Source organism: Falco cherrug, chromosome 7 (genome assembly GCF_023634085.1).
Source record: "Falco cherrug isolate bFalChe1 chromosome 7, bFalChe1.pri, whole genome shotgun sequence".
In the NCBI taxonomy this organism is placed as follows: Eukaryota; Metazoa; Chordata; class Aves; order Falconiformes; family Falconidae; genus Falco; species Falco cherrug.
Genome location: NC_073703.1, coordinates 36698243 through 36713728, shown reverse-complemented (window position 1 = coordinate 36713728; position 15486 = coordinate 36698243). Strand labels below are relative to the sequence as shown.

At 44.7% G+C, this 15486-nt stretch overlaps 1 protein-coding gene across 1 annotated transcript in view; it reads left to right on the top strand.

Annotated features, from left to right (window-relative positions):
- RCOR1 (REST corepressor 1) overlaps positions 1-15486 on the top strand; it is an 89822-nt gene that overhangs the window by 32259 nt on the left and 42077 nt on the right. The window contains exon 3 of the mRNA XM_055715943.1: positions 10445-10528. Within this exon, the coding sequence (XP_055571918.1) occupies positions 10445-10528 (84 nt within the window). The remainder of the gene's footprint in view (positions 1-10444; positions 10529-15486) is intronic.

Here is a 15486-nt window from a genome sequence, read left to right as displayed (position 1 = left end):
GGTTGTGCCCCATTTCTATCCCTCCTCCACACATACATGCTTCTTGGAGCTGTAAGACAAGTAGATAAAGTACAGGATTTTTTCTTGTTTCCCATCTTTGTACGAGGGAGAAGCAGAAAAGCCCAGACTGTCTAGCTTGGAAAACAGCAAGAGGAGCATGTTAGAGGGTCTGTAAAACGGCAAGAGACACAGAGGAGGTGAACAGGGTGCAGTTATTCTCTGCTTCTCATAAGGCACGAAATGGGGCCACCAAATGAAATGACTGGGTAGCGGCTTCAGAGCCGAGAAGGGAGTGTGTGCATGGGCTTTCTTTGTTCTCTTTCAGACAACAAACATATAATTAAATTGAAGCACTCTGCCACAGGATGTTGTAGATGCCAAAATTACAAATGGGTTCAAAAAGGATTACATGATTTGATGGACTTCTACCCCCTCCCTCCCCCAAGAAAGGGCCATTAGATCCAGTGATGCAAATACAGTGTCAGGCTCAGGAAGTCTCTCTTCTGGTCCTGGTCTTGTTAATTCCTAAGTGCTGCCTGTGAATAATGGGCAGGACTGGGCCCAAACAGCTGTTCTTGCTGGGGGTAAGGGAACACAACAGACGACCCTGTTCAGTGGGCAGCAAGAGCTGAGGTCTGGCTTAATAAAGAAATGGGAGACCATATGAATGTGGAGCCCTGCATGTAGGAGTTGCTAATTGTCAAGGATCAGGAGGGGCCTGTGATGAAGAATAAAGACCAGTGATGGAAAGAGAGGAAGATGTGTCTGCGTTATCTTTGCTTTCGCATCGGTAGACTGTTTGGCATCAAATAGATTTGGCAGTGCCTAGATACTTGTCAGCAGCATGAGACCTGGCGTCTGAGGGAACTGTGCTATGTTATTGTTGTTCCTTTTCCATGTATTAAATTCTATACGTGGATCTTGCTCACATGCATGTAGGCGTGCGTGTGTGATTTCTCAGTCACCTAAATGAAAGTGTAAGGGAAATACGTCGAAGAGGAAGGAAGGAAATCTCTTCTTGTTGGGGCAATGTTCAGGGAGATTGAACAGACACCAGTAGTAGCTGGTGCATGGTAGCTTGACTCTCAAAAACTAATTGTGTGCATCTATTTACCTATTTTAAACAAACGTTAAAATGATTCACACCATGGTTGTGTGGAGGTCCTGCATTTAAATTTTTTTTTATAGCATTGTGAAGTATATAGGGGTTCCCAAGATCGGTGGCAGGAGGTGGGGCTCAGCATGGCAGCCATGGGTTGTGGGGTGGCAGCCACAGAGTGTGTGGGGGCCACAAGGCCCTACATGTTGTACTTGCTTTTGTTACTATTGACTGGTGGGGTAGCGTGGGTCCAGTTGTCTTGGAAGGAGCTTTGGAGCTGCTGCAGCTCTGAACTGGAGCCTGGGGAGGCAAGAGATGCTCTGTGATGTCGAGGGGGAGGAGTGTGCTTGGGAGGGCAGGTGAGCCTTGTAGGTCCAACCCAGTGCATGCAGTGCATGCTTTTGCTTTGTTCTGGTAGCCTGCTTTTTGGTTGGGCATGCAGTATAGCTGTAGTATAGTTACTAGCCTTCCTCCTTTTTTTTTTTTTAAAAAAAAACAACCACAAAAAATGTAAAAGGGAATGGTGCAAATGTTTACATTATTAAAAAGACTTGTAGGACATCTGTGGTAAAATCTTGATCAAATGTGCATTTTATTCTCTTAATGTTATGTTTAACTCTGTCTTTAAACAAACTCCAGCCCTTTCACATTTCAGAACAAAACCCTAGCCATGTCTAGACAAAAGCCCGTTGTGATTAGCAGAGGTGTGCTTCTCAATACTGAGTGTGTGCGGGGATATTCATGCTTCTGATATGTTAACGTATTTCCTGCTCCTGTGTGAGTTGCAGGGCTTGTGTATGCAGAACTTGCTGCAGAGCTCGGATTGGAATTGCATGTATGTAGAAAAAAATAATTTTACACACTCAAAGTGCATATTGAAAGGCTGTTTGCTTGTATAGTTATTCAGACCTCATCTATGGCTGTACATTGGTGCCACCTGCTTGCAGGAAAGAATGAGTGAACTCCTATTATTCGGGGGGGGGGGGGGGAAATCAAGGCGAGGCCTCAACATCTGTTCTGGCTTTATTGTTTGGTCTGGCCTGGGCTGTGGGCAAAATGTAGGCCACAGCTTTTGCTTGACTGCTAGCTCTTAAACTGGAAAGGCATCTTGGATCAGATAAATTCTTAAGAAGTTTAAAGTAAAATAAATTACAAAGATGTGAAGTTCAAACTTAGTATGGCTTGAACTTGGTAACTTTAAAGAAAAGGCAACTATTGCTATCCATGCTTTTTCTCATTTTCTCTTCCACTTCTTCTAATGGTAATAATTTTTATCACTGCAAAATGACCTTTGTAATCATTGCTGGATGATTAATCTTTAACTGGGTAATTTTTAAAGCAATATTTTTCACACTGTTGTAATGTGTGATGCGGTGGGTTTTTGTAGCACAACACGTACAGTTATTCTGAGGGAATAAGGCACTTCAGCCTGCATTTCTAGTGCTGCTGCTCTGTATAGAAACCCAAAGAGTCCCCTTTGTTTCCCTAGGCAGATAGAAAAATGCCCTCAGAACTTTATTTGCATATAGATTATAGTGCCAGCCGGGTGTAGTCATGTATAGGAAAAGCTAGCTGGTGCTTAATTTATAACTTTTTAATTAAAAAACTTCCCTCAACTTGCAGGATTCCAGTCTAAAATGCTGTGCCGCATTTAATGCTGCTGTAGTGTATACAAAGATGGTATTTCTGTGAGGCAACAGCTACTATATCTAGACAGTCCCAGAAAACACGAATGAAAGGGGATCACAAGCATTATCTGCTGACTCAGGGAGAAGTCACATGCAGAAGGAAGCAGAGATGGGTGGCAAAGTTCTTCAAATGTCTTGGAGTTGCTGCTTGGGGCACCAGTGCAAGCAGTGGGGAAGGAAGGTAGAAAAAGCTTTGCAAACAAAACTGAGTGTCAGAAGAATTCTCCTGTGCCACATAGGTATTCTGTTGCATCTCAGCTCTACATTTACAATTATACTGTGAGTCTGAGTAGTATCAATGAACCAGTGAGAGCGAATTTTTAAACTGTGGGAGCCAGTGCCTCCCTTGTCTTATTTTCTTTAACAGTTATCATGGGTACTGTAAGCAGGGGATTTTACCCTATGCAGTGAATATAAGGTCTGCATTGATAGAGAAAATGCAGGGCTGGGAATGGAAGCACTTGTTTAATCTCACTTCATTAGAAGTAAATACATTTAGACTTTGTCCAAAACTGCTTTAAGCAACATTCAACAGCTAAGTTGTTATATGTCAGCTCCGACTTTCCCCCAAACAATAAAACCATTTATTCACCTTTGGGTATTCTACAGTTCATGTTTTATATATAATGCTGAGGGTTACATATTAAAAGGGAGAGGTGTTTCTTAGTCTTTCTTTCTAAACCTGCAATATGTGATTTAAAAATGAGTTAGTACCAGTTACAGGGGATCAGTAAGTGCTGTTAGTAATGCACTAGCCTTTCTAGGTGGGAATCTTGCCATCCTTTACCTTGGGATTTCTGTTATTGTTGCGTAAACTTTAATAACTTCATGAAATACGTTGTTCAGATCTGGAAATCTTACTTGTTGCCTTGCAAAAGATCAGTACCTGAAGAATTCCCTGTACTGCTGTGGCAAGTGCTTTTTAAACTTTGATTTGCCCATGTTTGTTTTCCAGAGAGGTTACAGAAGTCTGTACCCGTGTCAAGCACAATGGAGACACTTTTCTGGGTTACTTTTTGCTGTTTTTAAATAACAGAGGAACTGACTAGCAGCAGGTTCCTACTCTTCATGGTGTGTGTTGCAGTGTGCTCATAGTCATGTGTTAGTGTGTTTTGCTTTGAAGTCAGAGGGCTGCAGTAGCTCTGAAATACCTTGTGCAAACAGCAACAGCAAAAACTCTTATCGGAGACTATTGAAGGGTTATGGAGAAGGAAGAATGCTGGAAGCCTCCTGGCAGAGCTTCACCCCGACTTGGGCAGGATGGAGCTGAGAGCAAAGTGTCCTGGCATCTGCAGGAGGCAAGGATTGTTTCTCCAAGTGGTCAGTATAGGTACCAAAAGCAAAGCATAAAGCACTCTTGAATGGCTTACCAGCTGGAGCTGGAATGTGCAGCATCCTGGGGGACAGCTCTGAGATGGAGCAACTCCCTCAGGTGCATGAGCTCAAGTGGAAGCTGGCACTGCTGCCTTGCACAGAAGCAAAATAATAGGCCACAGAGTGACTGGTGGCTCTTTGAGAGGCCTCTGCTCCCACAGAGTTTATTCTGGCGTGTTTCTTCTCTAACTCAGAGAAGAAAAATAAAATGGGATCCATCAGGCTGGAGCTGTGCAGCACTGGGGTCCTGATTGCTGGCAAGCTCTGTTGCCTTCATGTATGCTGTCATTCCCCCAACGGTTCTTAAGGCAGCCTAAACTGATGCTGTGATTCATGGAGATGTCCTGCCTATTCCTGCTTCCTTATTCCCCTTCCTGGTCTCTTAGGATATGGGGTAGAAACCTAGTAACTGATAAGTAACAGCTTTTTTTATTGGATTACTGTTTTGTGTTTGGGTTCTTTTTCATAAGCTCAGGTACATCCCCTGGTTTGGTTTGTCAAGTTAGGTGTTGGTGGAAGGGGAAACAGCCTCTCTCATCTTTGTAGTGGTGCTGCTGTGAACCATTGCATTGGGGTGAAGGCAGAGAGGCCCCTGTCTACATGAGCATGCCGCTCCCTGTGCACCCGCTTGGCTGTTTGTCTTATCTTACAGCCAGCTGGTTTGATTTAATAACTGGGAAAAATGTTGTTTGCTATCTATTTTGCCAGGTTACTTTTAACAAATGTGCTTGGCTTGGAGGGATAAATGCCAGAGTCAACACAGGATGGCGGGGAGAGGCAGTGAGCATGTGTCAGGAGAGCAGAGAAATGCTGGCTGAGCAGGACCTCCTCTCCCATCAGAAGTGGTGAGGTGTTGGACAGATTCAAGCTGTGAAGTGCAGGCTTCACCCTTTGACTTTTTGACACAGCTCTTCAGACGTTCTTAGCTCAGCTCACCAAAAGGAGATTCAGGTGGGATGGAGTGGTATTACTGCTGGGCACAGCTTTCCTTCTGTACAGATGCCAGCTGCTTCATGGCTAACTTGAAGTCGGGGAGGGGTCAGAAAGATGGGGAAGGTACTCAGATCTCTAGGGGGGGACTTCACCTGTGCAGTACAGTGGCCCGTTTTCCTTTCCTTGTCAGGTATCCTGACTTCACAGCACCCTGGTAGAGGTGGGGAGAGAAGCTCACTTGTTGCTTTTCAGCCCTGCTCTGTCATCCATTCGCAGCAGCTCCGCTGAGTGTGGTGGCTGAGGAGTCTGCAGGGCAGGCATGCATGTCTTGGCTCTCTTGCAATGTTCCGGAGAGAGCATGAACAAAGACCTGTGGTTTCATGTCAACACAAACGTATTCATGATGACAAATTGTGCAGCATGTTCAACACTGAGCTAATCCATACAGTCCTGATTCCAGCACCAGTACAACTTGGGTTTGCCTGAGAAAATGTAAAGTTACAGAGGAACCCCTCAGATGTGAGGAGATGCATGTGCATTTCGTGGTGTAGGGAGGGGGTCCAGACCCAGGGTTTAAGGTAATACACACATCAGAGGACTCATAAGGGTATTTAGGACTTGGCGTCCTTTAAGAAGTTATGTGCAAGGAACTTGGAAGTTCAGCTTTTCCCTTCTGTTTCTGCAGAGGGTCCTGGCAAGGCTGACCCTCTGCTCTCTGGCTTGAGCTAATTGCAGCAGAGGAGTGTGGCTCTGGGGGGAAGGGAGTGGATTTTAAGATTGTGGTTTGGTGAGATTTTTATTTAAGTTGAAAAGGAAAAAAAAAATACCCCACCAAAAAACCAACCCCTCTTTGTGCTCGCTTTACTCTTTGTTCTCCTTCTCCTGTGTGAGCTGGGATCATTCAGGTATGGGGTCTAAGGTGGATTTACCCCTGAGGCTTTAAACTTTGTGGGTGGTAGTGGGAGAGCAGGACTGACATCTTTCTGTATGCAAGTGGAAATTGATTGGCCAGACAGATGTTGGGGAGTGAAATTGTATCATGTAGTAACCTTCACAGCAGGGAAAAGACATGCTTTAAAGGCTCAGTCAAGATATCTTTTTTTTTTTTAAATGAGCTTAGTACCTCTTGGAGTCTGAACTGAGCGCTGCTGGTTGAAACACCTCTCTTGTTTTTTTTCTGTAGGGCAGTCTTGCAATGGCTTTCCAAAAGCTGGGGAAGAGCCATAGCTGCTGCCGTCAGGGTTTCATGTCTTGCAGCGTGCTGCTTTTGCATGTGCCCGGCCTGTGCCTTAGCATGGGCAGCCTGAGGATGGAGAGCTTCAGCCTACAGGTAGAAATGACAGGAACTTCAATGGCAGTGTTGTCTTTCTGTTGTGCAGGTCAATATATTCCTACGCACTGTGTGGTCAACTGCATGCTGGTCTTGAGATGTGTCCTCACGGTGCCGGGGGGGGTGGGTGGGGGTGGGGGGGTGGGCGGAGAGAAAGCCCCCCCCCCCCCCCAACTTCTTTTTAGAATAATATTGGTATACGAGTATTCTGCTCTGCCTCATCTCCTCCCTTGCAGTTGAACTGTTTGAGCTTTTGCAGAAAACCACATCTGTAAATGGACCAACTTAAAAAAACCTTTTTTTCACAAAGTGTGTTGTAACCTGGATCTGCTCCCTCCTGTGTTTCGGTGTGTAGTCCATGGGGTAGGGGTATGCACTGGTGATGAGAGAAGAGAAGAAGGATGGGAACTGCTGTGGAAAAAGCAACATGATACTGTGGTACACCTCTGCTTGGGTACAGACAAATGAGAGCTTGCATGCCCTGTAAATTCTGACAGTGGAACAAAAAAATGTAGAGGGTGCTGCTTGTAGTAGGTCTTCCTTTTGGGGATGGAGGGAGAATCCATGATTCCTCTCATACTTGGGACAAATGGGACAGTGATTACAAGAGTGTTTGCTCTCACAACAACTGTGATAGGGAGCTAATGGCTGTGGCAGAGACGTAAAAATACCTGTTGGGTAGGCTAGATGAAAGTGCAGTATTAACTGAAATGTCAGATCATCTTGTCTGCCAATACACAAGCTTCTCTGAAGACAGGTTGCACTGGTTTAACTGTAGTTGCTTAAACAAGCAAACCCCATTGATCCTGAATTGATCTGTTCCCCTAAAAAAGAGTAACCCTCACCCTCCATACGTGGCTATTTTAAGATGAAATACATAATGAGTTAAATTGAATTAGCTCTTTAGCTTTTTCACTGAAGTGTTGAGTGTTTGAATGCACCCAGGTATCCTTTGCCCAGAAGCAGGGGACAGGGAAAGGAATTCCCCTGTGTTGGTGAGCCTTGCAGCTGTGCTTGGAAAGATGCAGGAAGGAGGATGTAATAACTGTTCTGCTCAAAGCTCCTTCTCTTGTGGCTGCTGCTCTGAAATAATTTCAACATGCTTCCAAACTCTGAGCAAGCTCTTAAGCTTGTCCTTGCTACATTACATAGCGAGAATACTTGTTCTGCTTGTATTTATGATGGGGTCAACACTGGACTTGGGAGAATGCCTGTTGAGTCTGCCTTGTGTGTGTGACAGTAAACGTGGGGGCTGTGGGCTTGAGAAGGGGTGATGGGGAGGATGTGCTGCTGGAAGGTGAAAGGGCCGAGTGGCAAGCAAAGTCATCCCTGATGTTAGTGAGGGATGTTTGAGAACACCCCCCCTCCCCTTCTCTGTGTGTTGGTCTTTAGGTGCTTCTGTCCTTTGCAGAGAAGCATGAGTTTTAACTTCTCTGCTGTGTGCCTTGCACTGGCCTCTGCCTCTGTGGAGGAATGAGGGCTGAGGGTGGACAGGTGTGGGCTTGGGTGGAGAGCCAGAGTGGCAGAGATGTTGTGGGAATACCAGCGGTGCTGCTTCACATTGGTTTGCAAGTGCAGTGTGACTTGGCTGGTTGATGCTACCGAGAGGCTGGGAGGGGGAAGAAGCTGGGCTGTGGGAACTAGGCAGAAGGGGGGTCCCCGAGGACTGCATGAAGCCTAGCATCTGCAGGGGGTTCTTGTTCTGGGTGTGAGGCCCAGGGAGTGGCTGCTCTGGCTTATAGGGAGGGGATGTGGGGCTGGAAGGAGGGGGCTCCTAACCTGAGATGTTCAGGGGGAGCTGTGATGGAGGACGAAGAACACATTTCACTAACCCTGCTGGGGCACCATGTGGTCCCGCAGTACCTCCCTGCATTGGTTGTCACCTTCCAGGGCTCACTGCCGTTCACAGCCAGGAAGGCTGTGGCACTCCCTCTGCAATGCCCCAAAGCGTAACTTGGGGTTTTAACCGTGGGAGGTGAAACTCACCATCTTACTGTGGGTGAGTTGAGCTAGCAGTGCTCTCTGCTCCTGAAAGGGACAGCCAGGTTGAGATGTGTGCCTGGCTTGTCAGGGAGGAGGTTCAGCCTGCTAAACTAGGAGAAAACTTTTCCGGAGTTAGGTGGGTTTTGCCAGTTTAGCAAGTGAGACTGTGGTAAAGCCAGGCTGACAATTTGCCTAGTGTGTTAAGCCTCACTGGCAGAATGTAGGCATTAGGTTTCTGAGCTGCAGTGGGGTTACTAGGGGTGTGTTGGGGTTTGGGTGGAAAGTGTTTAATTTCTGGAGACTGGACTGATTATTTTTGTCTCTAAGTATTTTTATGGCATGGAAATGTGCTGTTCAGTGTAATGCAAAGTGAGGAGAGAGACTTCTTTCTGCGTTACAAACCCTGTGCTAGACTTCAGTAGGACAGGCCATCCTGGATAGGGAGAGTGAGGAGCAAAAATTGATAAAGGGGAGGCTTAAGATTGCCTCTTTCTTTGCATTCATGACCTGGACTTGAAATAAGGGAGAAAATAAAAATTAACTTTCAATTAATGTTCCAAGACTTTTTTTTTAAGTGAAGTTTTAATTTTAAATTCACGTACCCTTTGTGTTCTGTTGTAGGCCTGGTCTCCAACACTGTTTCTTGCCACCAGAGGCTGTCTCTTCTCACTCCTGTTTTTCTGTCTAGAGTAGAAAATAATGAACATGCAGAGTGCACAAAGTATCTTGTATTTGCAGTTGCTAACCTTATTTAAAAAAGCAACAAACTGAAAGATAATCACGCTGTTTGTAATAAAAAAACCTTGTTAGTTCAATGTAAATATGTTGCTGACAACTGGTTATTTTTAATACGTGCTATTTGTGCTTTAAATATAATCATAAAATATTTTTTGTCGTCTAAACCCTGACTGTTCTTAGCTGAGCAAATTTCAGGTTAAAAATGTAGTCAAAGCACGAGCATTCATAGCACTGTAATGTATTTTCGTGTTACTGGAACTTTCTGACCTGTTTGTTTAATGCATCACGAAGTGGTGGTTGTATGTCTAATTGCACAGTGCAGAGAAAATAGCATTGTGTTGAAATATTGCATAAAACTTCAGAGTTATGTGATGTTTTGTAGTGGAGGTTGTACTGTAGGCACTCGTTCATAACAAGACCTGCAAGTTTCTCTTGGCCAGGGCGGTTAGTTGAGCTGGCTGTGTGCTTGCTGACTCAACGGAGCAAGTTTCTTGCTCTTCTCATCCTCCTCCTCATCTTTTGACTGTTTGTGACCAAACAGCAGCAGATTCACAAGAACTTGCTGTTGAAACGTACCATAGCTTGAGGTTGCTCTTTCAGACTACGTGAAGCTGTGGTTCTTCACTTGAGACTTTCGGAGCTCTCATGCCAACCAGGTGTTAAGCTGGTTAAAAACGGACTTGCTGTCTCTGTGTGGGTGATCAGACAGTGTGAGTGTAAATGCACAAGAATTTCTCTGGAGCGATTGAGGCAGGGAACCTGATTCTGATCTGGGGGACCCAGTGTCATCTGGGTGGGCGTTCCTGTCTGTGTGTGGAGGTGGAGGCATAGAAGGGCTGTTGGCACAGTGGAGGAGGTGCTCAGAAGTGGAATTGTGAGGTTCATGTATGTGTCTACCAAAAGTGTTAATCTAGCTGCACAGTACAGCCTCATGATGTCAAGGGCTTGGAACCTGCTGCTTGGGCCTAGCTCCTCCCTTTTCATTTAATGATGGCTGGAAGAAAAATAATCAAGTAGGCTGGAAGAGAAACATTAATTAACTTTTAATTTAGACCTAACATATGCTTCTTACTGTACTGCATGAAAGTGAGTGTGCGGTATCTGTCATGTTACATAGGGGGTGATGCATTGAAGAAACAAGGAAGAGCCTCGGGTCTGAATGGGAAGATGGGGTTTTAACTCAGTGGATGGGTTTTGTATCTTGATTAAAAACTGCAGATGTGTGATAAGTCATTTTTGTATCTGTTTTACATCTGAAATTACTTTCTCTGTAACTTGGTTTGTCTGTTTTCTCTTAAGCTAAACTTGCCAGGCGAAGTCAGGAGAGAGAGAATCTCGGCATGCTCGTCTGGTCACCTAACCAGAATCTGTCTGAAGCAAAATGTAAGTCTCTTCAAACACTTTGATTCCCCCCTTCCCTTAAATACATCACTTTAAGAATACAAAGTTGCCACTTTCAGTAGCGAGGTTATGTCTGCAACCTTTCCATTATGATTTGAAATTAACTTGAGAAAAGAAAAGCCTACAAAGCAATCTCCCAGAAGAGCTTTGTTCCCCACTGGACAGCTGCTTAGAGCATCATATCCACAGAGGCAGGGAAAGCAGGAGAAATATGACACTTTCTTCCTTGGAATGAATTCTTTAAGATACTTATCCATGGGCCTACACAATCTGCTTTTTTGCTGCTGGTGCTGTAGAAGATGACAGAAATAGCTGGGGAGATCAAAATGAGAAGTTTGGGGGGGGGGGGGGGGAGGAATATGGTAATTAGTAGTAGCTTTTTTCCCACAAAGACACAAATAAAATCCACATTTGGAGCCCGTCGAGGTTTAAATGCCAGAACAATTGCATTGCCTTGGAATTCCACGTGAGGGCAATTACCAGTGTTCTGTTTGTGCCTGGAAACAAGTCTCAGTGCTGCTGCCAGATGGCAGAACTAGTGTTTGAAAGGTTTGTCTGGCTACAGTTCTCCTCATGAATAAGTAGGACTCCTTGATTAAAGGGCTGCTGTTTTAATGCTGTAACTAAACCTAAGTCCTTTTAGGGGAGGGAGCTGAAAGGAGCTATTTTTGATTTTGTGCTTGTACCTTTTTTCTCCTTTCTGGTTCTGGGACCAAGAATAAGAATCTTGCTTTCCTGTTTCTCTGAAGTTTTTTGTAGTGGCACTGTTAAGTTGATACCTGCTTATATCCTAGACCGAAGGGCTAAGATGGATCACAGGACACTTGTGAGGATGTAGTGGCATTTGCAAATTAATGCAGCAAAGATTGTGCACAAACTGGCTCTGTCATGAAAGGGCTGGACTCTGCCCTGGAGCATTTGTTCCACGGAGCAAGTTGCCCTTAAATTACAGAAGGATGATGATACTGTGATCTACAGCTAAAAAGGGCTTTGCAGGGATCGTGTCTGCCTTCTCTCCTACCGGTAGTGTCTTGTCTGCTCCCTGCTGACTGTTGGACGCTGAACTAAAGACTGATGAGGAGAGGGATATATTTGACAGTTCTCTACAGCTAAAAATCTCTAAAAAGGTATAAGAGCAAGGAACTGTTGTCTCCACTGAAAGGAATGACTGTTCATGGGTTGCCTGTGACAGAGGATTCCTGTAACTGCCTCTCAAGTCTGAGAGTCTTCTGAATCTCAGCTCAGCTTTGGAACATTTAACTCCTCCTGGATAGGAAAGAGTTTTCTTGGGGAGGGAATAGGATGGAGGAGGAAAAGTAGTAAAGATACGTGGAATTGAGTAAGATAATCTGTGACTGAATATCCTGTGGCAATTGGCACAAAATTATGCAAGGATATTTTAGAGCATAAAAAGGATATAATATTTGCTAAGAAGATGGCATGAACCTAAGAGGTAATTAAAAATGTACCATGACATTGATGAATAGAAACCAGGTGGCAGTTGACTGTTGCTGGTACACTAATGTTGGGGAAAACAATTTGAATATGAGATGAGGGCAAGAAGAAATTCCCCAAGGACTCAAAATTTTGATAAAAGTGTAGGCTCATCAGTGATTTCACCTTCCAAAAAACCAGGGAAAAATTAATAAATATTTTATATGGTGTTTGGAGGAGAGAAGTATGATGCTCTTGCACTGTGTGTGACACACAAAATACCTCCCAGATGCCTAATTGATGTAAGAGGGATGGAGTTGTGGAATTTAACATCTAGTAGTAGTAAAAAAACAAAGGAGCATTGAAAGATGTGACTGAGGGGGGACCTTGGGGTGGCAGGAAAACTCCAGGAGATGGGGAGAGGGAGGGCAGCTATGCAGGGAATGAGAGAACAGGGTAAATAAGAGTAGACTGGTTGGTCATTGCTTTGTGTCAATTTGAGCTGACACTACCAAAAGGTATCAGTTATTCCTGTCTCTACCTGGCATTACTTAAACTGTGAGAAACAAATCCTGCTGAAGGTACCTGCTTTTGTTCTTTTTGAGATTAGAAATGGATTGATCGGTAGAAATAACTTTATGGCTCTAATGTATCCAGCCAGCTGTTAGGCATTGATTACATGAATTTGATTCAATCCCCTTTCCTTTCAGAAGATGGGAACCTTCTCCAAAATACCAGTGCTCTACAGTGGTAGAGAGCACTTAAATGTATTACAAGCAGAGTTCCCTAATCTGTTTTATGGTTTATGATGAAAGAACATCAGGGGACAGGAGGTCTCTTCAGCTACTCTTTCATTCACTGACAAGTCTTGGCATTGTTGATAGTGAATCCTAATTAAATGGACTCTTTGGGGATGTCGGAGAGGACCAATGATGACAACATTTTCATCAGTGATACTGGGAATTCATAGGAATTGCTGTGGAGAGAAACTGAGGATGAGGCATAGACTGACAGGATGGTAAATAAAATGAATGCTGCTGATAGTCTTGTAGAGTGCTTCGGGTCTTTTCTGAACTTGGGCTGATGCCACTGCAGTGGGCTCTTAATCACCCAACTGCAGAGTTATGAATCTCAGTACTGAAAGCTCTGGCCTTTTGCATCAAGGCTGATGTTTGGAAAGAACTGGCCTGGAAAGTGATTTTGGGGGCACAGTGGGCAGGTAATTTGACAAAGCTTCCCAGTGTCGTCTTGACCCCAATGGATGATGTGGGTGTAAAGAGAGCGAAGTAGTCACTGGGACAGTTTTCTGCCTCTGCACCCAGCAGCATCCAGGAAAATGGATCTCAGAAGAGTGGTTTTAGTGTTGAAAAAGTGAGCAAAGGATGGAGATGGGAGCTACTGAAATGTTCTGGAAACTGAAGATGAAGCAAACTCCATCTGTTTAGCTTACTGAAAAGAGACTGAAAGGGGGCTATTGTAAATTATTTTCTCAAAGGGAAATTTTGACATAGTAAGAGATATGCATAATACAAATACAAATAGATGGCTGCAAAATAAGTCCACGTGGACTGAAATGAAATGTCTAGTGTGTGGGGGTTTCTTTTGTGATTGACTATTGGAAGTTATCCAGGGAAGTGATGGATTTTCTATTTCTTGGTGCCTTTTCAAACTATGGATTTTTGATGGTGTATGTTATCCTTGGTGGGGGGAATCATCAATGGTGTGAAGTTGCAAGTAGAAGGAGCTGTGGTCTCCAGGAGGCTGGTGTAACCCCTTGGGCTGTAAGTACTGTAAATCCTAGCTAGCACATACATGCTCAATATTGCTTTTCAGGTTGAAGTGTACCTGAACAAATCCTGCTCAGCACCACGTTGGTGTCTGTGTCTGTTTACTTTCATTTGTACTCCAAAGCCTTTAATCCATCCTGTGCCTGTTCTTGTGCTGAACTCTGTCACACTATTCTTCTCTATTCCTGCGGCTGGGGCTTTATGCGAAGGTGGAAGTTAGTGCAGCACATGCTAGCTCTCTGCTTAGACTGAACTGGTAGCTCTCATGACCATGACAGTTCTGTGCAATCAGGGAAGCTCTTGGAAGCCACCTCAGTTAAAGGTCATTCTGTGCTACAAAACACTGTGAGCAGATCTGTGATGATGCTCAGAGCAGTGCATGCTGATGGGTTCGGCAGAGGGCTGGCCAAACTGGTGGAGGTTGTAGGAGGGTCCTCTGTAAGTTGCTAAAACAAATCCTGGAAAGAGCAGTGTGTCAGCCAAGACTTGGTGGATATCTACATACCTTATGCTGCAGGTGCATACAATTACTTAAAGCTTGTTTGGGTCCCATGCGCCATATATGCTGGAGCAGTGTTCTGGTCACATTGGGCAAACCTTTTGTTCGGATGCTAAAAATGATGGATATGGTAGAGAAAATTATAACAAAAGTATATATTGGCACACTGATCGCTTTTTTTATCCTGTGCCTTGTTAACCATTAATCCTGGGTACAAACCACTGCTGTGCCCATATTAATTCCAAAGTTGAATGCTGCCAGCGTGTTCCATCTCTACTGCCAGACTTCTGCCTTTGAGGGGTTTACTTGCATAGCAATTGCCACTATTGGTGAGTAGTTCATAAAGTTAGCTCAACGCTGAAAGTTTGTCTGGTCTCTTTTGAAGAAGAAAAAAAGAAATGTCATTGTGCTGTTAGAGAACTACTGGACTTAAAATAACTGTGCTCCCCTTCCAGCTCTGCTCCAAATAACCCTGTGTGCTGTGGCTGGTGTCGCACCTCTTACAAAGAGTTTGCTCTCAAACTGAGACTCCAGAGAGGCTGTCTGAGGATTGGTGCCACAGAGGGCAGTTGTTCTGGCTGCTGGGACTCTGTCACAGAGGGTGGGGAAAGAGGCAGGGGGAGAGGAGGAAGAGTGATGTCTTGAGCAAGGTGACATTGAGGAGCAGGAACAGCTTGGTGGAAGACAGGCATCTGCTCTCTTTGAGTGGCACCTGGGGAAGGAGGGGGAATAGCGAAAAATGCATTGTAACGATGCTGTGGAAACCCTGCACAGGGAAGAGCTGGGCCAGCATGAAGCTATTAATAAAACAGCAGTGTCTCTCTCTGTGCCAAGTACGCCAATGGGTGGAACCATGAAAATGACATTGGGTTGGTTTAGAAATGAGCAAGTGCTGGCATGCTGCAGCTGCCCAGGAGTGAGAGATGGAAATCAGGCAAGGCAATAGGATGTGATGGTTGCTTCTATACATCTGCAGTTCAAAGGTGAACTACAAGAGGAGAAAGGTGTATTGTTTTGCTAGTGATAAACTCTGTTTTGAAAGTAATTTTTCTGACAAAACGTGTGCTGTTAGATGGGAGTTTTGGTTTCTCACTGATGCCTTGGTGGGTGTCTCCAGTGCATTTGCAGCTTATGGAGCGTCACTGAAAAGGCAGGCACTGTCCCTAATACCCGTGGGACAGTGGGTCATGGATGGCAGCTGTGTCCCCTGTTCCTGCAGT